We start from the raw sequence: 25,295 nt of genomic DNA on the forward strand, positions 1-25,295 counted from the left end.
TACACTTAATATAATGCAACTTGTTCTAGAGCAATATGACGAATACTTTGAAAGCTATTGAAGCTCTTAATAAAAATCTGTTTTTATTATTTAATAAAGGGTGACCGTGTCAGTATAAGAGTTGTAGTATGTAATGTGGGTTACACTTGATAAAATACAACTTGCTTTAAAGCAATATGACAAATACTTTGAAAGCTATTGAAGTTATTAGTAAAAATCTGTTTTTATTATGTAAAATAAGAACATAATAAAGCTTATCTAAAGCAATAAGCCACTCGAGACCGTGAGTTACTGCTATGATTTTATGGACTTTTTTACAGATGGACTACAGTCAGTAATTGTAGAACTACCAAGTACTCCTATATGGTAAGTGTAGCTGATAAAATGGACAGTGTGTGTAGAAGCTAGGAGGAGGTTTTAATGTTACGGCTGATTCACGTTTTTAGCGTAGTTCGAATTTGCGTAGGGTGCGTTAGTACTTTATGTACGTATAATTTACACTATTATTTTATTTAAAAAATACCCCTATTTCTGTATGTGCAAACGACAACAAAACACAGCAGAGCAGGAGGGGAGGAGCAGGTGTGCATGTAAGATGTGAGAGGAGCGGTGACTGTACACACACACGTTCTCTACTTTCTTATAAAAAGGGGGAAATGTGCTCAATGTAGCGGAGAAAAAGTAAAACTAAAGTATCGATCCGATTCCAATATCGTTGTTGGTATCGCTACGATCGATATTTGGATGGATCCGCTCAACCCTAACCAATAGGATCACAGGAATCATAGTACAGTATATCAACAATGGCAGCAGAGGGAGATTTTCTAACGCGCTATCGAGCTGTGTCAAACAAGCTCAAAAAGTAAGAGCTGCCTTTTCACTTATCCACTGTAGTCATATTTAATACTTTATTAATCAGCTTTTAGTTTTACCACATGAGCATTTTTTATTTTTATAAAACACTGTTCGTAGGAGCTAGCATCCTAGCTAAGCTCTGCTAGCTGCTTGACTAATACTTTTCTGTACACAACCGTAGCAACTTTTGTAGTCACTAGTTTTGCAGAAGCACAATTAAAAAGTATCATTAAATGTTCGAATTAAAACTATATTAATTTGTTTGCCTTTGATATTTTAGCAAATTGGGTGTTAGAAAACTACGGTTAGGTTAGCTTGTTTGCTAATTGTTTTTAGCCTGCCTGTTCTGACACAGAATGTGGTTATAATGTTTCATACATTCTAACATAAGCAGTGTCTGGATTTTAGAGGTTTAGAAAGACTTCTCACATCGTTTATCCGACAATCTTGATATTGTTATAGAATAAACCTGCGACAAAAAAATGTACACAACAAATTAATATCAGTAGTATGTAAATTAATTTGCCAAAGATTCATCTTTCTTATCTGATCATTGTTTTTTGTCTTAAGTGTGCAAATTCTAACCATATATTTTCAAACGCTTATATTCAAATATATTATTCATAGACTTTGCATGATTATATACTGTAGCTGAAACACCAGAGCATCATATGTTGGCCGAAAAATAAAATTGCATTTTTTTTGTATGCGTTTTAGAAAAGTTTGGTATGCAATGACAACATTGTTACAGTATTCATAAATCTACAGTGTTTTGTAAGATGATGGAAGATATGTTTATTTAAATAACTTTTGAGTGCATGTATTTTTGTATTATCTGGTTTAAAGGCTTTTTGATTTAATGAAGCACATATTCATAATGTATATTATAAGGTTATTATTGTGAGACACTAAAACGTAAGCTGACTGTTAAATGAACATACATCTAACATCTTTGATATATCTTGTTTAAAGGCGTTTTCTACGGAAACCCAATGTTGCTGAAGCAAGTGAGCAGTTTGGTGAGTTTGTTAACTAGTTTTGCATATTTAAAATGTCAGGCATCATCTTCTGAAAATCATATGCTGTTGTTCAGTGAAAGTCATAGTATACTAAAATGCAGCATACAGGTTTATCAAGTAGTTATTTTGTTTTTTGCAGGTCACTTGGCTAAAGAGCTAAAACAACAAGACTGTCTGCAGTATGCAGCGTTCTGTAATCTGGCGATGGCTCGGTGAGTACTTAGATCCAGGTGGACATAGCATGGTGGGTTTAGGTGGGCAATATGGCAAGGTACACCTAACTTAATAAACCTTACTGAAGCATTACAACACCATACAATGTACATTTACATACAAGGACTCTACAAATACCAAATGTTTATAAAGACACAAAAGTAAAAAAAAAAAGTGTTTACCAAGATAGGCTAACATAGTAATATGATGGTTAATAGAAACAGGTAACCATGTAGAAGTGTATTGTATAAACAATTGTGTTACTGGCAGAGATATAAAGTATTTTCATGTAGTTACAAATTACTTTCTTCACTGATTATTTATTCAGTTTTATTCAAATACTTTCCAGTTGCACCTGTAAGTAATTAAGACTTTCGTCATTCATTATGCATGTCATTACAAAGCTTTATTTTTAACCCCCAGCTGTGAGCAGACTCTTTTTAATGCCCCAGGAGAGGCACTGGCACTGACCGATGCTGCCCGACTCTTTCTAGCCTCTGAGCAGGAAACTCAAGCACTGCATGCCCCGGGTTTTGACGAGCACTTGCAAGCTGCATTAAACTGCTACAGCTTTGCCATAAAGGTAATACAGATGTCGTTTTTAAGATTCTACTGAATCCTATTGAATTTGGTAATAGCAAGCAAAGCAAACCCGCTGAGCATGTTTAAAAAGAATTGAGTTTTTGATGATTCTGTAATTTTTTACAGGTCCATATTGAGATGAATCAGCCGGTCATGGCTGCAAGTCTCTCTCTTGAACTTGGCAAAGCTCTTAAGGTAAAAGAAACACTTCAGGGCATTTGTATAAGGCTGTTTAACTATGAATGATAGGAATACAGTCTATTATTTCTTATTATTATGTGTGTGTACAGGAAATGAATAGACCTGGTGAGGCTATAGTTCACTTTCAGAGATCTGCAGAGCTTCAGTCTCAGATACCTATCGAGGCCTTGTTGTCTCTAGGGGAGATAGCGTCCTGCAAAATACTGACCCGTGCGTACAACAATATTCCCTGCAACTGATTTATAACGCTAACATATTTGCTTTAGAGCACTCTGTGTTTATATGGATTATTTTGAAAATGTACTTTTTTTATTTGTTGACAGGTGATTATGATGGTGCACTGGCTGTCCTTTCAGAAATGCAAGTTATGAGTCAAGAAAGAGGGCTGCAGCTGCCTGGCACAAACACTCCTGTCGGTAAGCCCATAATGGATTAATTATTATAATAATAATAATAATACATTTTATTTATATAGCGCTTTCCAAGATACTCAAAGATGCTTAAATAAGTTTGTTGAACAATGAATTGTTCATGTTTGAAAGACCTTTGAGTGTTTATTTAATTTGTCATATCCATCTAGCTATCCCAGGGATTTTTAACCTTATGCCAAGGGCCACCTTTTTACTGCAACTATGTAGGGTGTTGCTTCACAGCAAAAAGGTCCTGGGTTTGATTCCCAGTTGAGCCATCCGGGTCCTTTCTGTGTGGAGTTTGCATGTTCTCCCCGTGTCTGCGTGGGTTTCCTTTGGGAGCTCCGGTTTCCTCCCACAGTCCAAAGACATGCAAGTGAGGTGAATTGGAGATACAAAATTGTCCATGACTGTGTTTGGCATTAAACTTGAACTGATGAATCTTGTGTGACAAATAATTACCTGTCCTGATATGAATGTAACCAAAGTGTGTAAACATTACATTAAAATCCTAATAAATAATTCCTATGTAAGGCCCACAAGCCAAAAACATATTTTCTTAAAAAACTGCAGGCCCTAATTAGCAGAACCACAACCTGGCCAGATGTCCACACTAACACAATTGGCCATGTATGAGGAAGGGAAGGTCGTACGGGGTCCTTTCCCGCTCTCACAGTGATATGCTTTAAATATTCAAGGTGGACTGGTAATTCTTGTTTAATTTTCACTATATACATGTCCAGTATTGGAGCAGTTATTCTGTTATTCTATAAACAATAGTGATTTGGTGGTTACTTTAACTAATTTAAGATCATGGTAAATGGATGACTGTTTTTGTTGCCATGTATTTGAAAACACTGAATTCTTGTTTTCATACACAGTTATGCTTTACCTACTCAGGTGCATTTATGGACATAATAGCAAAGTGTGAAATCTCCAGAGTGCTTCTGCTCATGTTGCTTGAGGTAAGCCTAAACTGATCATTTACTGCTTAGCTAGATGTAACTTGCATGAGGAAATGTAGGAATTGTTGAGGCAGGTCAACCTCCAAACTGTCACTGCATACTAGCAGCATGATGAAAAGTTACAAAGTAAATAGAAGACTAGTCTCTATATGAGATCAACAGCAATATTGATCTGCATATCAAATGGTTTTATGGCTTAATGAAGTGGCCTGTTTCTGTGTGATAGCTAGAAAAAGGCTGAGACTGTGGCTACTACAGATTCCACTATAGTAGAAAAAACACAGTTAGGCAAAACATTCAATTCCAAAACCATGGACATTCATTTTCTTATTTATTAATTTATTTCCTCTCACGAGCTGTACCATGTATCAGCAGATGCACTAAACTGCTCTGTGATTTCCCCATCCTTCATGCAGGCCAGTTAACCTCCCCTCCTCAGACACAGCCACCTACTCTTCGCAGTTATAACAGCCTATAGCAGAAATTCATAAGATTTTGGAGTACGTCTGTGGAAATTTGTACCCATTCAAAAGCGCATTTGGGAGGTTAAGCACCGATGTTGGACAAATAAATGTGTCCGGGAGCTTAGTCATGCTGGAACAGAAAGTAGCCTTTTGCTAACCTTTGTGGTACACCTTTTGGCAGTGGATGTGACTGAAACACCCGAATGTAATAATTTAAGAGTGGAATTCACATATGTTTGCCTATGTAGTGTATCCAACAACAGGAAAATTAAGTATTGTGTTATTGTGATGTGCATTTACCTACATTAGCTCCTGTATGCTTCGCTTTAGCCTCCCCCACAAAAGCTACTACCCGAACACGCCCAGACCCTGGAGCGGTATGCCTGGGAGTCCTTTGACTCACACAATCAAGGTAAAATTAAGTTTCAAATTTCATTTTATCTTAAAGTATAAATACATTGTGTGGCCCACTTACTTGGCTACCTCGCATGGATCATGCTATGCATAAATTTTTTTTAATTTAACAGATTTACACCTGGCCAAACAGTATTTCTGCATGGCTTTCACATCCCGAGTGATAGAAATACAGTATGTTTACCACTGGTCAAAAGTTTTAAAACCCCCAGTTTTTGTCTGTATTTAAGCAACCCAAGACCAGTGAATAACCAGAAAATGTACACATTTAAGATAAAACTTCAAGGTTAAAAATGTTTAGGTTACCAAAAACAAAAAAATGGTAAATTTCACAGTTACAACAAAGGGACTTTGACGGCGAAGTGACCTAGTTTTTGCCTTTTAGCATGATTTAATAGGTATGCAATTAAAAGTAAGCCTTTTTATTTGTTGCATGTGTGAGTATATATATAACTTTTATTTTTTAACATTTTCTGTACTACAATACTAAAATATTCATTATTAGTTTGTACTTTATTTCTAGACCTTTTAGTGGTTAAACCTGAGTTTTTTTTTTTTTTTTTTTTTCTTCAGTAAATTTTCTGCCAGAAGATGTTTTCCTCCTGCTGCAGTCTGTAGTGGTAAGCACACAATCATAATAATGAATACATAAATGTTAGAGGGGACTGTATTTTCATGGATAGCTTCAGCACAAACCTTACTCAATTTGTATTTCTTTGCCCCTCATGCCAGCCCCTAACCAAAGAGTAAGAAAGGTGATTCCCAATTCAGCTGTTTTTTTCTGACACGTCCAGTTGTGTCTGTTGAGAGATAAACCAGGTGACACACCTGAGACTTGAACCCTAGCCTCTGGTTTTTACATTGGTGGACTAGTGTGTTGGCGTACATTTTAGATTTATATTGACTGCATTTAGGCAACTTATAATTTTAACTAAAAACAACGCAAGCAATTAAGGTTTAAAGGCCTTGCCCAGTGTGGGGTTTGAGCCAGAGACCATCTGATTACTAATCCGGTACCTTAACTACTGAGCTACCACTGCTTGAGTTAATTGTGTGTTAACATTGTGTATTTTTTATGTAGATGGCATGTCAGGAAAAAGACACAGAATCACTCAAATCTCTCCAGACAGAACTATGGTGAGTATGGGTGAATACTGATTAAAACTGATTCAGAATGAATCACTTTAAATTTTAATGTAGATCTATTTTTGTGCCCCTGTTCACGCTTTACGTGTTGTCTCTCTTTTCCAGGCCTCTCCTCACTGCAGAACAGAATCACCTTCTTCATTTAGTAGTGCAGGAGAGAATCACCCCCTCTGGTCAGGGTGTTTAGTTCAGTCTTGTACACCCCCATGTAATCTCATTCAGTGTAACATTCCTCTTCCACTGCTGCTGCATTATAATGACAGTTTCACAGGACAGTCAGGCAGCTGTGTACAGCTGTGCAACTGAACATGGGTGTTAAGTATGCTTAGATATTTATTAAATATTTTAACAGGTCACAAAATACTAATCAAAATGTCTGGAACTGAAATCTGTTTTGTCTTGCATTTTGATTTAGTTTGGATCATGACAGTTAAAATATGTAACAAGTTTAATATTTATTGAATTTTACTTGACATAAATTGCTTACTGTAAACTTTTTGTAATAAAAAAAAAAATGCAATCATTAGGCGCTTGAGTGGCGCAACGGTAAAACACGCTAGCACAGCAGAGCTGACATCTCAGACTCTAAAGTTCGAATGTCAGCTTTGCTACTGGCAGGCCGGGCGCCCATAAGGACAATGATTGGCTTGTCCAATGGTGGATATGCTGGATTCCTCATGAATGCTGCAATAATGACCTCTGTTGGCTGTTCGATGGCACCTGCACAGAGATTGGGGATAATGGATATATGTGCATGACTCTCCATGCACAATTTTTCTATAAACCCACCTCATGCAGATGAAAAAAAAATGCAGTTGGCGACTGTACAACCGCTCTCCTTAGTCAGGAGTGTAAGTCAGCCGCAGTAGAGGAAACAAAACGCGACTGGGTACCTGGATATGACGAGATTGGGAAAATGCATTTAAAAAGCTATTTGTATTTACTGATTTATGATCTGGCATTACAGTCAAAAGATTGTGGTAGAATGTTTTTATTAATTTATTTCAACAGAACCTGATAAACCAAAAGTATAACAATTAATAACTGAAATTTAAATGTGTAATTTAGACACCACACTGATCTGAGAGGAACCACTCTAATGAAATCGTTAATGAGTAAACTCACCAAATAAGTGAATTAGGGACCCACAGTCAAATATGCTTGACTTCATTACTTGACCCCCCCACTAAAGAAATGTTTGTCAGAGTTTTCTGTGATTGTTTTGCCTAATTTTTTGACAGTTAGGTATATAAATGTTAATTTCTACTGAGTGGGTCCTCCAGAATTAAATACAGGATCTAAAGTGTTATAAAAACACAATGTGAACAGTACACATACACTAACGACTAATAAATAAAAAAGACATAATTTACCAGCCCAAAAGTCATTGGGAATGGACCAGATTGTTGAAAAGATACAAAAACTCTACAGCACCAAAATGGAGATGACCACTCCTAAATGTCTAGTAGTCCTGATTAACATTTGTGCAGTCACATTATGGTTATGTGTAAATCTCTGGACAAGTAATCAAAATAAATTGCAGAAACTAAAATCAACAGTGTGGTGGTTTCAGTGACACATGCTGTAGGAATTTTTTTTTAAATTGTTATTCAAAACTATATTCTTATAATGTTCATCTTTATATTTAGAATTTGTATATTTACACTCATCTGTATACACTTTCTATACATATCAGATATTCTTTACAACTTCTTTTGCATAACCTATGTAATATATGGTGGCTTCCCTCTTGCTCTCCTATTAGCAATGATAAATGAAACATGGCAAGCATTGGACTACATCATTAACAATGCTAAATGGCATTTCACACAAATGTTCATGTTATTCAGTGAATTGATAACCTGTTTTTTCCATGTTGTTAAAATCAAACTAAATGGTCTATATGATTCTTGGCATAATTTGTATGATTTTAACATTTATCTTTTATTTGAAATCTTAGGAATCTTTGTTATCCGTATCCCATTGACTTGATTCACTTTTTCAATCAATTATTTCCCAATGTTGTCATTGCCAATTCCCACCCACTTGCGTGGTCTCCCCTAATGAATGACATCTACCAACATGACAAGCCAGCCACCTTTTCTAGGATGAAAATGTATCACCCAACTTCGTTTTTTCCATACAAACGTTTTTTAGTGAGCAACTGGGGAGCCGCAAACTGTGATCCAAACAGTTTGCTGAATAATATTTGGCAACTCAGTGATCAGAAACAAATTTACAAAGCCCTGCATAATGTTCTAGTAAAAGCATGAAAATGTTTAGTGTTAAGCGTATCTTCTATGATTTGATCTAGTTCTAATCATAGTCTTACAATGAATGTTTGAGTTCAGGTTGTCCTAGAATAAGTCTGTTCGGATATAATATTTTACAAGAAACAAGCTAGTTTAAAATTCTAATGAGACCGACGACAAACTGGTGTCAATGTGCAGAAATAGTGAAACTAAATGGGTTTTTAGAAGGTCCTGATGGTAAATTAAACCTGATGGCTTGTCCTCAGTTGCTAAATAGCATTATCTAGCTTTCATTGGTTATGAGCAATGTTAGCATTTTCAGATTCCACATTCCTGTAATCGTATTGGTGTTCTCTGGGGTTTATTCCACCCTCTTGCGCAGGATGACATAGATGACACCATTGATGAGAGTAAGTATCCAGCTGAACCAGGCCATGATGTATGACCAGCCGTACCAGCCATCTTCCTCGTCTCTATGGAAGTGGTCCGTGTAGATCACAAGTGCCACCATAATACAGAAGCCTGGTGAACAAAGTAAATTTCAGAATGGATCGTACTGACTGGAGAGCCCAGTGACAACATGCTACCCATACAGATTGCCACCTTTTTGACATGCCAGTGTATTACATTTTTGTGTCCTACCCAGCAGTCACACTGGTGAATGTGTGTGAAAATCAGAGCCTAATTAAATGCATATTATTCAGTGAATTGACTACCTGTTTTTTCATACTGTCTTAAAATCAAACTGTAAATGGTCTATATGACTCTTGACATAATTTGTATGATTTTAAAGTATATATTTTATTTTAAATCTTAGGAACCTTTGCTACCCATATCCCATTGACTTGATTTTTCAATCAACTATTTTCCAATGTTGTTATTGCCAATAGAAAGTGCCACCATAATACAGAAGCCTGGTGAACAAAGTAAATTCCAGAATGGGTTGTACTGACTGGAGAGCTCAGTGACAACATGTTACCCATACAGATTGCCACCTTCTGAATGTGTATTACATTTTCGTGTCCTACCCAGCATTCACACTGGTGAATGTGTGTAAAAATCAGAGCACATCCCAAAACAGTGCACCAGAAATTCAGCATAGAAACTGACCATGCTTGCTTTGATTGATATGATAGTAAGGATTTGTCCTGGTCAAGAACAGCAATGCCATTTTCAGGATAAAATGTTTTAAGACACTTGATTCTAAAGCTATGAGCATAGAATCAGACAACCACCAGATGTTTGTTGTGTTTTTATGAATTTGTGCCCATTTCTGAGATCAGAAATGTGATCAGTGGCTCTGTACAGGTCACTAAAGTTTTTTCACATCAAACACATTAGGCTATGTCTTGTTGGACTTTGCTTTGTGCAATGAGGCACAGTCATGCTGGAAAAAGGACAGTCCTGCCTGAAATTCCAGCTTTGTAAAGGTCAAACAGTTTTTATGTGACTGTCACATCAAGATGAGGCTTCTTTCATGTGGGGTTCAGTTATTTTGAACAAATGAATACTCACATGAGGTGAGCTGCAGGATACCAGAAATTGTGAACCTCTTTCCTTTCCCTAGTGTAAAGAGTTGAAAAAGGAAGACACACAGGGAGACGACTGCAAAGAGGCAGGCCAGCACGACAAATGCCTGCACGGCTTGCAGATAATCTACAGGAAGAATGTAGAAACTTTATTAACAAAGGCTTCATTAGCCCTAAATCGGTAAACTGTTTACTTACTCGGGACTTATGGTCAATAGACTAACAAAAACCTAAAGTTTGTTTACCTAACGTTTCGTTGTGTTATTGACTGTTGCTTGTCTGTGGCTCACCTTTTCGGTAGGAAGTTGGAATGTCCACGTATATCCAGACATCATCATCATTCTCCATCACCCATCTCCCCCATAGGTCTGTGTACTGGGTTCTGGTAAACCACCAGGCCTGGAAACAAAGCAAAGTTCCCCTATTTAACTATTGACATTTTAAGCCTAATTTGTTTTTGGAAAACCAAAGCTTACAAAACCTACACAGGCTAGTGGTAGGAAATACAGTGCAAATAATGTATTACAAAGTAAACAAAAGTAAATATATAATGACATTTAAATAGCAAGCCAGCAAAGTAATGGTTTAACTTGAAAAACATAAATTATGTCCAAAACATTCTTAGTGGTCTAATAATATACTATATTTTAATTACATACATATTATTATTACAGAAAATGTACTTGTCATTATAATATATTTATTATAATACAAAGTACCACTTACATCATCAATAGTAGCCCAAAAAAGTAAAAAGATGGTTGTAAGGTGAAGGGTGCAGATTCCAATCAAAGCTTTCAACATACTCTCAGAAAATGTCTTGGGATTTTAACCTACAATAAAAAAAAAAAAAATTTGCAGTCAGTGAGGAGTTCAGAAAAAGGTTATTGATGACAGAAACTAAAACTACCCACCCTAAAAATGTTAATTACATTTGAAAAAAGTTCAAATACTTTGAAGCTATAGGAATAAAATAATAATTGCAGTCATCGTCTTCTATGTGTATTAATGTTTAATGTTAAATATCTCACACAAAAATAAATGTATGTAGCACAGAATGTACAGTAGATCCCAATTTACTGCAAAGCTAAAAGCAAAACCTAAAACATGTTTGTGAAAGAGTACAGTGTTTAAATAAACAAATACGTTTTATTAACAGCCCAAAATGCTTTTTTGTACAATGCCATTTGGTGCATTTGTACATGTATGGTGACCACCTTTCACACAATATGGTTTGTTTGTAGCATGCTCTGCTTACAGAAATACACTGTGTTTAACAGCTGGATGTCTGTCCTATATATATATATATATATAGGTGGGACAGACATCCAGCTGTTAGACAGACAGATAGACAGATAGATAGATAGATAGATAGATAGATAGATAGATAGATAGATAGATAGATAGATAGATAGATAGATAACTGAATAGTATGAATAGTATTAAACATTGTTTGAACATTATTGTACAGGACGATGTATAATAACTGTACTGTTTCTTTTTCTAAAAACGCAGATTCATCAGAATCACGTATTATTTTTTAATGAGGTTAATCCTATATCCTACATTTCTTAAATGCAATGTAAAGTTATTGCATGCAGTTCAGTTCTGAATGCACGATATCATGAATTAAGTTGCAATGTCATTACATCACCTGATATCATTTCTGCTCTGTCATCTCGGTTATTCCGAGTTTGAATGGCTCTGCATGACACATCAGTCCATTTAAAACACAAAATGCGACGCGACTGTGTTATCAGAATGTTACCTGTATCAGTTTTTGCCACTGAATGTATTTCTTGTTTTTATTGTTTGGTGGTCCAACATCTTAAGCAGAGTCGCATCCTCACACCTCGGCTGTTCCCTCACTCCCTCCCTCCTCCCTCCCGCCCGCCCGTCCGGTTTGCTGCAGTACTAACCCCACCCAATCAAAAACTCCGGCTGCGTCCCAAACCGCGCACTGCCCTGATCAACGGTGTGTGCTTGCTAAATTGTTATACACTATTCTTTCATTCCTAGTGCAAGTTTACACTTGATAGGCGGGACATTGTGTTTTACTTACGATGTTAATACATTTGCTAAGAAAAATACTGCATAAGCATTCCACTAAATTTCACAGTGGGTGCTAGACACAGTGGGTTGGTTTCACAGACAGGGTTTAAGCCTAGTCCTAGACTACACAGCATTTTGAATGGAGATTCTCCATTTAAAGCAAAATGTAGTCCTGGACTAGCCTTAATCCCTGTCTGGGAAACCAACCCAGTGACTTATAGGCCTCTCTAGGTCTCCATCTAACCATTAGATGACCTGGGCCAAGTTGAAAACTGGACTAATCAGAGAAGACCATACTCCAGTTCTTTACAGTCAAATCCTTGTGTGTTACAGTTAACCTAAGCCTGATTCTTCTTTGTTTCTCATTGATGGGCCTTTTTCTAGCTTTGTACAACTTCAGCCCTGTGTGTTTCAAATAGTCCTTGCTGTGCACTTTACCCCAGCTGCTGTTGCTATTATTGTTGTGGTCACTATATGTCATCTTACAATTGTTGAGTAACATTAGAATAAGGTGGCGGTCATCCCAGGCAGTAGAGAGCCATTTTTGCACTCTGTTGGTCATTAGCTTTACATTCCCCAAAGTCTGCTGCTTGACCTTGTTCTTATAAACTGACATCTTCGTAATTTTAGGGATATAAGCAACCTGATGAGGCCAGAATAAAACCTGACCTAAAGCCAAAATAAAACCCTTTTTTTCTTACTCAGAACTATTTTCCACTTTACTTTTGAGGTGCCAGTAGCATCATTATTGCACCCAGCTGATCTTGTTGCAAATAGTGTTTTCTTAAATATTTTATTGTTAAATAAGATTTAGGTTAGGTAATCATTTAATCAGTACCACATTAAGTATAATAAGGTGTACATGCTTTAGATTCAAGATAGATAGATAGATAGATAGATAGATAGATAGATAGATAGATAGATAGATAGATAGATAGATAGATAGATAGATAGATAGATAGATAGATAGATAGATAGATAGATAGATAGATAGATAGATAGATAGATACTTTATTTATCCCGAAATAAAATTATTGGTCTCCAGTAGTTTAACAAGCAAAAGAAGAGAAACTAATACAAATAAAGTAAGTAAGTAAATAAGGTGCATTTATACAGCATATGGTATGTTTTGGTTTTGGTTTTCTTCCACAAGATCTAAGACATGTGGTCAGGCCAGTTGGAGCTACTAAAATTTTCATGTGTTGCATGTGTGTCTGACCTGTGATGGACTGGCGACCTGTCCAGGGTGTTTCCTGCCTTGTGTGTAATAAGTGCTACCATAACCAGGATAAAGCAGTGGGAAAAAGACAATGACTGAATAGATAAACAAATTATTCTGCCTAGTATGCTGCTGCGACAGAACATTATCCCTCAATAAAAAAAAAGTTATAATAAAGTTAATAAATAAATCTCCTGCCTGTCTGCCTACCTGTCTGTATCGTCTACACGCCTATACGTATTAACGTTCGTTGCAGCGACATCCAGTGGTAAAAGCGCGTAAGTGCGATATTACCTTAACTTTAATTAACACTGCTGATTGGTTAGTGCAGATGTAGGTGTAGTAACTGCGCCTGCGCGGTTTCTTTAATTGACCGTGCTAAAGACGGTTTGCGCTTGCGTGTACTTGAGTGAAAACACAGGCGATGTCGAAGCGACTGAAATTAAGATTAAAAGCGTTTTTACTTTTAACAGCAGCTCTATTTTCCAGTTTTCCAGCTGTTACGTCTGTCATGAATGGGAACTGGAGTGCAGAGAAAATAACTAATTTGAGAAGCCACAAAGCAAAAAATAAAGTTTTCTATCAGATAAGCGAAACACAAACGGAAGGAGCTGAACACTCGCTATCTACAGAATCTCGACTTGTTTTGTCCTCTCATGAATCCAGTAAAAGTAAGACACCTGAAAACCTGAAATTTAACACGAACTTGTCTTCTTCACAAGCTTACAGTTCTGTATCAGATTTAGATCCACCAGGAAATCAGTATTTTGATCATTTAAAAAATGTGGCATTGGACGTAGAACAAGGAATTCAATCCGATTCATCAGAACCGACTCTTCAATCCGACTCTCCAGTATCATTCTTTCAACCTTACTCTCCAGTATCGATTCTTCAATCCGACTCTTCAGGTACTGTGATGTATGGAGTTTAGTGTTTAACAAAAGTTGGAACTGTGGTTGCCATTGCTGTATTCAAAAAGGAGTAAAAAAAAGGAGTATGTTCAAGTCTCATATGCTGGAAATGTGAGAATACCCTACAAAATAGCTATTTTAAAGTCAATAAAGTCTTTTGTATGATTCATTTGACTGGCATTGTGCTTGGTCAGAGCACTATGCTGGATTTAAACTACTTGTTAAAATAGGTTTTTAAATAACATGTTCAAACTTTTAATGATGCGACCAACAACATGTGTTGTACCTCTGCCTGGTAGTAGAGGATATTTAACATGTATCACCGACCTTCACGTTACTATTCTTACACCTAGTGTAATACTAAAATCAGTGTATTGTATAGAGCAATTGTAAATTTGTTGCTGCAAAATGTTCTACAACAATGAAAGTACTTTCTTTGTAGGATCCAAGCAGCAGGAGGTCAGTGGACAAATCTATTTTCCTTCCTCTCAAGTTACTGATGAATGGTTAGATATGAGACCTTTGGTGCATTGTTCTGGAGCTGCCATGATTCTAAAAGCCAAAGGAAGGAGCTACCCTCACCTTCTTGTGGACAGAGGTTGGTTGGCCTGTCATTTCAATTCATTCTTTTTCCTCATTAGTCTATTTATTCATGGTGAAATTGATGCTTAGCTGCTTTGGTGTGGTTCTAAGTTCCTGAATCATGTGTGACTTGATTTAATTTTAGAGGGTGCAACCCCTGTGTCTGTGCTTCAGCTGCCTTCATACTGTGGCTATATTGTGAAGGCAACGTGGAGAGAGCTGGTCCTGATGGCTCCATATGATGGATGCTACATTGTAAAACAGGTAACGCTATTGCTTATTCTTGTCTATTTGCTTTTTGAAGAAATTGATTGATTTCTTTGGAAATTTGTAAAAAAAAATGTATTTCTAGTAAATTGGCTCGATTCCTTAAATGCTTTTTTTGTTGGAAAAAGTTAGTTTTAGTTGGAAACTATGAAATGACTTTCTAAATGAGTTCTATCAAGATACATTTGTGTTGTAAGATTGTACACAGTTTCAACAGAACAAAAAAAATTATATAATGTAACTAAACCATCACATCACTGTGTTTTTTTATGCCAGAAACCACAAGTATACTACTAAATGTTTAAGTGTTTTTCCACTGGTTCTTTTAGAATGGAAGTTATGTTTTGCCGTTGTTGTGGTGGGGAAGACCTGTAAAGGTTTCATGCCCTATGACTCCTGGTTCTGCTCGGTCCAATCCATCTGGCTTCTGCTCTCAATTTGGCATGGCCATAAAGATAAGTGGACCAACGAGAAACACTGAGAAGTTTTACATCAAAGGTAATTTCTGTGTGTCCAAAGGTGTAAAAGCTAAAACTGTAGCCAACACAACGTGAGTTCACACTTCACGATCAGAAAATATCTAATTAAACTGGTTTATGATTGGTTTATTTCTGTAGATTTGAAGTATAAAGAAGTATATAGACAAAAATCAGAGCTTAAAACAATCCAAAATAATTGTATTATTATCTAGGTCGACAGTTTCTATGGTGTAGTCCATTTTTGTGCGGGGGTGGATAAACTAGTAGTGTGTGCACCCAGGATGGATGAATGCACCACCAGATTTGGATCCGCCTAAGCTGGAAGAGTTTTTATGTTATGATTTGGTCTGTCATGAACTATTTTAATTTGCAGATTTTTAAAAATACATTTTGATACACTTCTGATCTGATTTCCTCTACCACAGCAAATGAGGAGTGGGTGCCTCTGGAGTCCAATACATGTGCATTTCTTGTAAATTTGCCACCTGAACTGATCCTCTTCATCCCTTTTACAGCTTCGTGTGCCAAGGTGAGTTTTTGAAATTCATATTTGTTGTAAATTAAGCAAGTATTACATTAAACGACTCCCAATTTTCAGTAGCATTTTGTAAAATGCAATAAAAACAAGAAACTGGGATTTGTTGCTTAAAAAGGGAATTGGAATAATGTAGTGATTTGGAAAAACATGTAAATAATTAATGATTAATTCTTTAATTTTGTGTTTGTTAGAATGGGAATCGTACCTTTAATGTCCTCCTGGATTGGAACGAGTACACACTCTCCTGTCAGTCAATGGAACTTCTTCCTTCTTTACCAATGCAGTATCATCATCATTCTTCATTTTCTCAACCAATCCATCCACATTCCTCTCAGATTTTACCTTTAGATGTTACTCATAGTAAAATTGCTCAGGTTCCCCAGTCTGTTCAACAATCTGATCATATTAAACAGACTCAGGTACCTCAGTCTGTTCAAGTGCCTCAGAATGTTCAACAGACTCAAGTTCCCAAACCTGCTCAGGATCCTCAATCTGTTAAGCCTGTTCAGGATCCTCAATCTGTTAAGCCTGTTCAGGATCCTCAGTTTGTTAAGCCTGCTCAGGATCCTCAGTTTGTTAAGCCTGCTCAGGATCCTCAACCTGTAAGGCCTGCTCAGGATCCTTGGTCTGTTAGGCCTGCTCAGGATCTTCAACCTGTTCAGCCTGCTCAGGATTCTCAGCCTGTTCAGCCAGCTTCAGTTTCCCAGTCTGCTCAGCCACCTCTAGTTTCCCAACCTGTCCCGCCCTTTCAGTCTCCAGTTGGGCATTACGAACCAATGATGCCTATGATGTACCCCCCTTATTTTAATTATCCAATAAATCCATACATGTACCCATATTATGCTCCTTACTACCATCACAAACACATGCCACCAATTTCACAGCATTATCCCAAATCCACAAGTGAAAAAATGTCAGCAGTGGCACAAACTCCAAAGCAACAAACTGTTCAGTGGCCTCTTCCTGCCAGGCTACCCCCTAATGTGCAACCTGCTCACATACCTTGGTGGCCTCAAGCTCCTCAACTTCCTTTGGTGCCTCAGGGGCCTCAATTTCCTCTGGTGCCGAATGCTGCTCAGCCCACTCAGGTGCCTCAAACGACACAAGTGCCTCAACTACCTCTTGTGCATCAACTTCCATCTAGATTTCCAGTGTTCCCAAATGCTTCTTCCAAGATGTCACCATCCCTCACCTGCACAGAGGATCATTTAGTAGTAGAGTTGCCTTCAGCAAAAATGGAATCTATTAAAGTCAAAGGTAAGACGCTTCTTGTTTCTTATCATAGAATCAGGATGGCACTACAAGAGTGGAGTAGATGCTTGGATGCAGAGTAGACATATTTGAATGCAGGTGTGGTTATTTCTCTGTCTATATCTGCCTTTGTTTATAGATTTGAAGAAGAATGTTTGGGTGCTAGTGACCTCTACTCCAGCAAGCTGTGGGTACTCAGTACAGCGTGAAGGCAAGGGTGCAGTGTTCTCCTCCCCTATTCCTGCCTGCCACTCGCATGTTGTGGTATGTCATAACAACCCCATTAATAACACCATACCCCAACTAGCTGTGTGCACATTAATTAAAGCGTTAAGATTTTAGAATTAAGATTTTATTACAGCATTAAAAACTTGCGTGTACATGTGTGGCAGAATTCATTTGGCATTCCTTGATCTTAAGTCTTTGTCATGGACCTCATCAGTCACCTGACCAAAACCTCAGAGCATTTGAAGACCGAGAAAGCCAAGCATTTTGGGACATCAGAAGATGTTCTTTGGAACAGTGTGAAATCATGGATGATTGGGTTTTTGTTTATATTAGCTTGAGTGCATGCTCTCATCAACTGCCTAAACTCATCAAGTTCTAAAACTGTACTTTTACTTTAATTATGCTGATTAGACTTAATTTTCATGAATGGTCTCTGACCCAAACAAGCTTTTTTGTAGCAAAGGACTCTGGTATCTTTCACTTTCCTATAACCCCCTGCCCCATCAGGTGCCAGGTAGGATTGGCCAGTATTTGCAATCATATTAACAGTTTGTAGTTTTTTTTTATCATCTCTTTTTTAACTGTCCAAATATGTAGAAAATTTGGTAAGGTATTGGCAGTCTATTACATTCCACTGTTATGATGTAGATACTGTAATAGGAACTTTTTAATTGACTGTAACAAGATATATTTTTTCTAAACTGCACTCTGCCAATCTTGTTACAGCACCAGTAATTATTCTGAATAGGATTCCAGCTATATTTATATTGTTTTTATATCCATAGTGTGTATACAGTCCTCTCTTAAGTCTAAATTAATTTCTTTTTTCTTTCTACCCCCTGCAGTCCTCCTTGCGAATTGCTCTTATTTTGAAGTTTTGGAATCTTTCTCTTCAGCGACATCATGTTTTACAACTTCAGTGCCCCTACTCGCCACCACCTTCTACAACAACTATGTCACCTGCACCTTGTATTGAGTCAACCAGTATGGTGCTCAAACCCACATCTCCTTCTCAACAATCAGGGCCCAGTGGCTCACTTTCTAATGATCAAAAACCAATGTACCAGCCCAGCAATTCAAGATCAAAGAAACCGCCTTTTCAGCAGCAGCAACCACTTGTCCCCTTCAAACCCACAGTCATGACTTTAGATCTAACCAAAGAGACAAAGCCAACTATTTCTCTCCCTCTTTCTTCCGATGGCCATAAACCTCAAGTCCAGTGCCACACTCAGGAAATGAGCGTTATGTTACCTCCTGGACCAATCTCAGACTTGACAGTTCAAAGTGAGTACCTTGATTGATTGATTTATTTATTTAAATTATCTGGTGTTTATCTGCTTCAAAGAACACTTCTAAGGTATCTTGCCTATTAAACCTGGTTGAATGCATGCTTTTTTTTATTTACACTGATAAGCCAAAACATAAGTGCCACCCACCTAATATGCAACCAAAACTTTGACCCATTGAGACGTGAACTGTGTTATGTGTTATCTGAACTCCTGAGTCCTGTGTTATTTGGTAACAGTATCAGTGTGGATGTGCTGTAATTGAGTCACTTATCAACATGTTGCTTAAACAAATGTACATTTTCATGTGACAATTTGTAATTTTGTCAAATAATGGACAGACACACTGATCTGTTTACTGCTGATAAGGTAAGACACATGACACATACGCATAGAAGGCAAACTGTTGTAAAGTATACCATCAATGCACTGTGTTCAATAACAGCTTTATCAACATCATTGTAAAAAATAAGAGACACAATTGATTTATTGTTGATACATTTGAAGTTTTCTTTATTTCATTTTTTTAAGCTCCTCTTGGTGCCAAGAATAACATAAAAGCAGTGCTGCTCGAGGAAGCCCCGAATCATTGTGGATACATAATAAATAAGAACCAACATGGACGCATCATCATCCATCTGCCTTATAAATCCTGTCATATGGATAATCAGGTCTGTGTTTGTAGTTTAAACTTTTTATGAGAAAAGATATCACTAATGGCTGTACATCTGCAATGTAACTGTGCCTGGTCAACACAAAAAGTCAGTCCTTTTTTACTCTCTTTTTAATGACTACAAATATTTAATTAGGGGTTTTTCCTCTCAAGGGATAGGATGATTACATGTACCTGCTTAGATATGTGGACTCTTAATGGGCTATGCATTTTATTGTATTGGTAAATTAAATTTAGTATAATGCATATTTTTGTTCTTCCAAGGATGGACAGTACCAGATCGTTCTGACATACCAGTCAGCAGATGGTCGTACATTTGAGGCCTTATTGTCGTGCCAAGTTCCCTCAAGTCATGGTATGAAAACTAAAGCAATAGTCATTTCTGTAAGCTAAAGTTAAGCCATGTGAAAGCAGAGATCTTCTCAAAATACATTGATTAAATGTAACTTAACATGTTTTACAGACCATAATTGTTTTATACTTGTATTCAGTTGACTTAAAGTACAGTCAGAAAACCAAAAACAGGAAGTGGCTATTTTAGCATCTTTGCTTTTAAAGTTTAAAAATCTAAAACGTAGTTGGCTTGACTGCTTCCCTGTCTACAGAATGCAGTCTGCCAATTGAGCAGCGGTTACCCTGTGGACCCAGTTCTGTTGGAGCTACAGAGTGCAGAGAGCTGGGCTGCTGTTTTAGTCCAGTTACTTCTACCTGCTACTACCCCATGGATGGTAAGGTTTTTTTTTCACCAGCAGTAATGGTAGCTTGGAGATTCTCTGTACTTGTTAACATGGTTTGTCTGTTCCCTGCAGAATGCACGTCCGATCGCCATTTTGTCTTTTCCATACCGGCGACTCTTATGGACCCACCCCTTTTGCCTACACTGTTGGTGGCTGCTGGCAACACTTCATGTACTCCTCAGAGGGTGGTGAAGGGCTTGGCTCTCTTTAAAATTCCACTGGATGGTTGTGGTGCTCATAAATATGTAGGTACCTGGGTATTTTGAATAGGCGTCACAAATAACAACAAACCTGAAGGCAAATATAGAACAAATTATCCTCTGGAGTTAAATGCCAAAACAGTGCCTGAGTTGTGTGGTCATTGCCTTATGGCAGGTTCACAAAGTCTAAGAAACACAAGAAATGGTCTCTGAAATAGTCACCATGTGCTAAACCATAAAAGATGACGAGACTTGTGGTACCCCTGTCAAAAATCCCCCTGTTCATTGTACTTTAAAATTATAGTGGTCTTTATATTCGATCTTTATGAATTATAAGAGTCTTCATTTTGCGATCATATTGATTCACTGCCAGCAGATGAAGGACTCACTGAAGTGAAAGAAAAAAGGGTCATTGCCACATACCTGGCAGTTATGTTGCATATTTCTAAAGGCTTCTTCAAATACTTTATTATTAAATGATTCTAGTTGTTGAAGGGACCACAGAATTTAAATGCAGTGATTCTAATCTGTTTCCAGTGCAAAGATTTCAAAAATTACTCACCTTATGCAAACATAAGCAACTCTTCATTTTAGGAGTTTTGGCCAGGTTAAAAATGTGAGTATTTTGATGTTCTTCTGTCTTTTTAGGAAGTGGGTAAGACTGTGATTTACATGCTGGAGATTTTGAACAAGCTTCAGTCCCTAAGTCTAAACTACGGAACTATAACCAGAGATTCTCCTTTTAGGTACTTGCTCATAACAGTTTCCTCTTTTAAAAATGATTTGACTTGCTTAATCTTTGGTTACTGATCAGCTCTCTCTTTTAGGTTGTTGGTTGAGTGTCGGTATCTGCCTGGCTCTGTGGCCAGTGTGGGTTACCTGGTGAAAAGTCCCTCTCTCGGCCCGTCCATCCAGGCCCAGGGCGTGTTTGGAGTTCAGCTCAGGATTGCTAAAGGTGAGTGTCGCACATGGAGACCATTACTTTTCCACATCGCAGAAGTACCATTGTTAAGCCAGTAAAAGGCACTAAATGCACCAAGTAAAACTCAGTCACACTGAATAATTTCATAATGTGTTGCTTTTACATTTATTTAAGGCAGGGTTTTTCAGACTCTTTTTTTCCCCCAGGCTACACAAACAATGCATCTTACTCGCTGCTCTGTACAATCTGGTCCCACTATGGTTTACAAGATGTAACATAAAGCCTCCACAAGGGGGCGTTCACATACAAGTTTATTTAATTATTATTTTTTTTCTCTGTGACCCACCTGATTTAATGTTCAGTTATTTAACACCCATCCAATCACCCTAGTGAAAAAGTCCCTTTGAATACTCAACCAACCAGTTTACCAAATCTATTATGTGTGCCATTCTGCCTAAATCAAGCCTGGTTAGTATGAATTTGCCAAAAATGTAAAATATAAATTTTACCCTGAACCCTTGTTTCTTAACAACAAAGCCACCAATTTACAGAAAGTGCCATTAATTCCAAATATAGTCTATTCGGAACATCTATATGTTGAATCAACCTCAAGTGTTCAGCCTGCTAACATTTTTTAGTTTCTTGTATAAAGATTTTTAAAAGTTCAAAAAAATCGCTGTCTATTAAATGACTTTATTTATTATTTTAGACCAGCAGTACAGTAGCTACTACCCACAATACCACCGGCCCCTGCGCAAGCTGCTGGGGAAACCTCTTTACCTGGAGGTGCGTTTGCTGAACCCTCCTGACCCCAGTGCAGTGTTACTGGTGCATTATTGTGTGGCTTACCCCCGTTCAGCCCAGTCTGCATGGGTCCTCATATATGATGGGTATGATTTTCAGATAAGATCGTTTATACTTGTTAATGCCAGTAGTTACAATAAGCATGTGCTTTTCAGTTTGGTAATTGTATTTGATATGCATACTTTCTACCCCGCTTTTCTCTTTGTAGGTGTCCAAATCCCTTTGATTTAATCTCTACCCATGAGCCTCCTCAAGTTCCGCCAGAAGATATGGCGAATCACGTGAGACGATTTACTGTCAACACGTTCCAGTTCCTGCAAAGTGGCAAGATAGATGAGAATCCTGGCGAGGAAGAGGAGGAGGAAGAGGTAATTTCTTATTCACTTACACTAAACAGACTAGAGTGATTTGAAGGGAATTGTGCCTTTTTAGTATATGTGTACAACAAATAAAATATATGCTTTTAGTCTACGCCCAAACATCATTCAAATCCTGGGACAATAATATGAACTTGACACCCCCCACCACATTTTGCTGCTAGACGGGACAAGGGTTCAAGCAACCTTTTAATGTTGTGCTGTATGGTATTGGTTGAGCTAGAGGTCATGGCTTTGTGCAGTCCAGTTCTTCAAAGAGAAGGAGACAATTTTCTAAAATTGCCCTGCATGCTTTTGGTGTGTTTTTATATTCTAAACTGACACACTCCACTACAGCCAAGCTAAAAAAAAAAATGAATGAAATATGCTAATGTAGTATAAAGTAGGGTTTCATTTGACTATCGCTTTTCTTTCCTAGATCTATTTTATGTGTGCCACCGAGGTGTGTTTGCCCTCTGAAGGACCATGTGTAGAGGGCTGTTTTGACCGTAAGTAAAAAGTTTGTACCTTAAAGCCTTAATTACAAATCAGAATATTTAATGATGTATATGTTTTGGTGAAAATGTGATTTATTTGAATTATTCTGTAATTAGATTTGTTTCAACTTTTAGCAAATACAGGTCAGAGTTGCATTGTTTCTGCTTATCCTTACTACTAATCACTGCTTGGCCAATCACATTTAGTATTAATAAAAACTTTTATAAGATGACTGGGTCTCTAAGGAGGTTGAAAGGTTATTGCAAAACTCTTGCTGTAAAAGCAAACACATTAGGGTAGAGCACCTATTTATATTTACCACAGTAACCATTGATTCTAAAACACTGACGTACTCTGAAGTACAAAGTGGACGCCTGTACCTTATTAAATTATCTAAATTTCTGCTCTAATTCCACAAAATGTGATCTTGTTCCTGAGACAATGCTTGTTTTATTTATTTATACTTGTATGCATTTTTATTAACAAATTTCTGTTCTATCTATTGTCAATTGCTAGTGTATATAAGACTGCTGATGTAATGATCCTGGCCCCTAATATTTAAGGACATAAAAAAATGAAAAAGCATACTAAAATGTATTATTTATGCATTTTCCTAATAATTTCAAATGACATTTTAGTGGTGTTTTTAACCCATGAAAGCATGTGTTTGTTTGTTTTTGTTTTTTTTATTGGATTTAAGGAATTGATGATTTCCCACCAGCGAAGTCCGATGATGATGCAGGAGTCTTCATAAACACATCTGACATGTAAAGTGTACAAAATAACTAAATTCTGGTACTATTTACTAAAATAAACCTTCAAAAATACTTCGTGTTCTGATTTGAGTTATTAGATAAAACATGCACAGATTTATTGGTCCGAAAGTTGAAAATATATACAGATGAGGGAAGGGGGGTGAATCCAGAACCAAGCTGTACATGTGTGAGTTTAGCTGAAGGGTCTGTAGTGCTTCCTGCTGTGTGTGATGAGGTTTGAACTCTGGCTGAAGGCTTTTCCACACACTGTGCACACATGTGGCTTCTCTCCTAAAATTCAAATCAACATCCACATCAAACACTGAGCACATTTATACATTTTTGTTTACACTTTTAAATATATATATTTACGTTGTGCAATGTGTGTACAATGTAGTTGTGACGCACATAGGCAGCTTTAAAATTTTACTTTATAACTTTATATTTTTTTGACATTGAGCTTGAATCGTGTTGTGTGGTGTGTTCTTACCAGTGTGAATAAAGGTGTGTTTCTTCATGTCAGATTTCTGATGAAATCTCTTGCCGCAGTACTGGCAGGGGTAGGGACGCGTGTTTGAGTGGATTAGCAGATGTGTTGAGAGAGTGGATGAGCGTTTAAACAATTTCCCACACACTTTACACTCGAATGTCCTCTCCTGAAATGTATGAACACTGTTAAGGGTGTACTTGGCATTTATTATTTATTAACCATATAATTTATGCACCGGTTTGAAATTTGATTCCACATTTAGAGGCTGTTTTCACTGCTAATTGACCCATACTGTATCTAGTTATTAAATTTGATTACAGTTCTTGGCCTGGTACCATTTGCATATTGTGCTTTTTGTTTTTGTAGGGATGCCAATAAATAAATACATCTGAGAAATTTTTCGATCAGTCTTATAGTCACCTTTGTTCTGTGTGGTCTCTCAGGCTCACTGGGGTTTAAACAGACCACAGGCAGTTTGTGACCCTCATGAGACTTGTACACGTGTGTCTCCAATTCAGAAAGAGAAAAGGTCTGTAAACCAGAGGAAATTGATGTCAGTATCAGCTGAAGTTCACAGAGCAGATAGAAATTGAATGTTGTTCATTTAAAATTATTTACCTTGCCACATAAGGGGCAGTGTTTCATGCCCGAGTTGAAACACTGGGAAAAGTCTTTGTCTTTGCTGCTGGGTTGTAACACAATACCCATGCCCATTTTGTCCTCTGTGTTGGAATGAAGGTGATGCCATGTGCCCGGTGAAGGACAGTCATTAAAACCCATAATTCCTGGGACTGAAAAAGATAAAGCACTTTTACCAATAGTGAAATAATTATATTGTCATTGTTTGGGTACAACATACATTTAAGGGAATACGTAACATTAAACATGCAATGCTAATTAGTTTATTTAATATATAAAAGCTTTGTTGTTCAGAACTAGTGTTTGAGAACGTAACTGTAATCAGTAAAGCCAAAGTCCATAATGGTCTTACCTGTTG

At 37.2% G+C, this 25,295-nt stretch overlaps 4 protein-coding genes across 6 annotated transcripts; 2 read left to right on the forward strand and 2 right to left on the reverse strand.

The window, feature by feature from the left end:
- Nucleotides 1-557: 557 nt before the first annotated feature.
- On the forward strand, nucleotides 558-6,644 carry f8a (coagulation factor VIII associated). Of its 2 annotated transcripts, XM_063010428.1 has the most exons (12): nucleotides 558-862; nucleotides 1,828-1,874; nucleotides 2,014-2,086; nucleotides 2,511-2,670; nucleotides 2,796-2,864; nucleotides 2,960-3,080; nucleotides 3,194-3,286; nucleotides 4,181-4,245; nucleotides 5,040-5,121; nucleotides 5,697-5,743; nucleotides 6,205-6,260; nucleotides 6,375-6,551. In XM_063010428.1, exons 1-12 carry the CDS (start codon nucleotides 804-806, stop codon nucleotides 6,454-6,456), a joined length of 954 nt encoding a protein of 317 aa, XP_062866498.1. In that variant the 5' UTR covers nucleotides 558-803; the 3' UTR covers nucleotides 6,457-6,551. The 2 variants fall into 2 exon arrangements, with proteins under 2 accessions (XP_062866498.1, XP_062866497.1); XM_063010427.1 differs by lacking the exon at nucleotides 5,697-5,743 and having other exon boundaries at nucleotides 560-862; nucleotides 6,375-6,644.
- A 1,907-nt stretch (nucleotides 6,645-8,551) lies between these two features.
- Nucleotides 8,552-11,906, reverse strand: emp1 (epithelial membrane protein 1). Of its 2 annotated transcripts, none has more exons than XM_063009683.1 (5): nucleotides 11,819-11,906; nucleotides 10,777-10,883; nucleotides 10,341-10,449; nucleotides 10,037-10,177; nucleotides 8,552-9,043 (listed from the first exon to the last, which is right to left on the reverse strand). In XM_063009683.1, the coding sequence occupies exons 2-5, from the start codon at nucleotides 10,852-10,854 to the stop codon at nucleotides 8,883-8,885; spliced, it is 489 nt and encodes a 162-aa protein (XP_062865753.1). In that variant the 5' UTR covers nucleotides 10,855-10,883; nucleotides 11,819-11,906; the 3' UTR covers nucleotides 8,552-8,882. The 2 variants fall into 2 exon arrangements, with proteins under 2 accessions (XP_062865753.1, XP_062865754.1); XM_063009684.1 differs by lacking the exon at nucleotides 11,819-11,906 and adding an exon at nucleotides 11,705-11,734.
- Nucleotides 11,907-14,745: 2,839 nt separating this feature from the next.
- Nucleotides 14,746-23,880, forward strand: LOC134329560 (uncharacterized). Its single transcript, XM_063010845.1, has 17 exons — nucleotides 14,746-14,830; nucleotides 14,960-15,078; nucleotides 15,411-15,579; nucleotides 15,986-16,089; nucleotides 16,290-17,355; nucleotides 17,489-17,613; nucleotides 18,423-18,861; nucleotides 19,395-19,534; nucleotides 19,801-19,891; nucleotides 20,142-20,264; nucleotides 20,346-20,518; nucleotides 21,122-21,219; nucleotides 21,301-21,428; nucleotides 22,105-22,285; nucleotides 22,408-22,567; nucleotides 22,995-23,064; nucleotides 23,754-23,880. Exons 1-17 carry the CDS (start codon nucleotides 14,746-14,748, stop codon nucleotides 23,822-23,824), a joined length of 3,342 nt encoding a protein of 1,113 aa, XP_062866915.1. The 3' UTR covers nucleotides 23,825-23,880.
- On the reverse strand, nucleotides 23,844-25,119 carry LOC134328311 (zinc finger protein Gfi-1b-like). Its single transcript, XM_063009407.1, has 4 exons — nucleotides 24,917-25,119; nucleotides 24,719-24,829; nucleotides 24,299-24,464; nucleotides 23,844-24,099 (listed from the first exon to the last, which is right to left on the reverse strand). Exons 1-4 carry the CDS (start codon nucleotides 25,076-25,078, stop codon nucleotides 24,002-24,004), a joined length of 537 nt encoding a protein of 178 aa, XP_062865477.1. The 5' UTR covers nucleotides 25,079-25,119; the 3' UTR covers nucleotides 23,844-24,001.
- Nucleotides 25,120-25,295: the final 176 nt, after the last annotated feature.

The sequence above is a fragment of the Trichomycterus rosablanca genome, chromosome 15, assembly GCF_030014385.1.
Source record: "Trichomycterus rosablanca isolate fTriRos1 chromosome 15, fTriRos1.hap1, whole genome shotgun sequence".
NCBI lineage: Eukaryota > Metazoa > Chordata > Actinopteri > Siluriformes > Trichomycteridae > Trichomycterus > Trichomycterus rosablanca.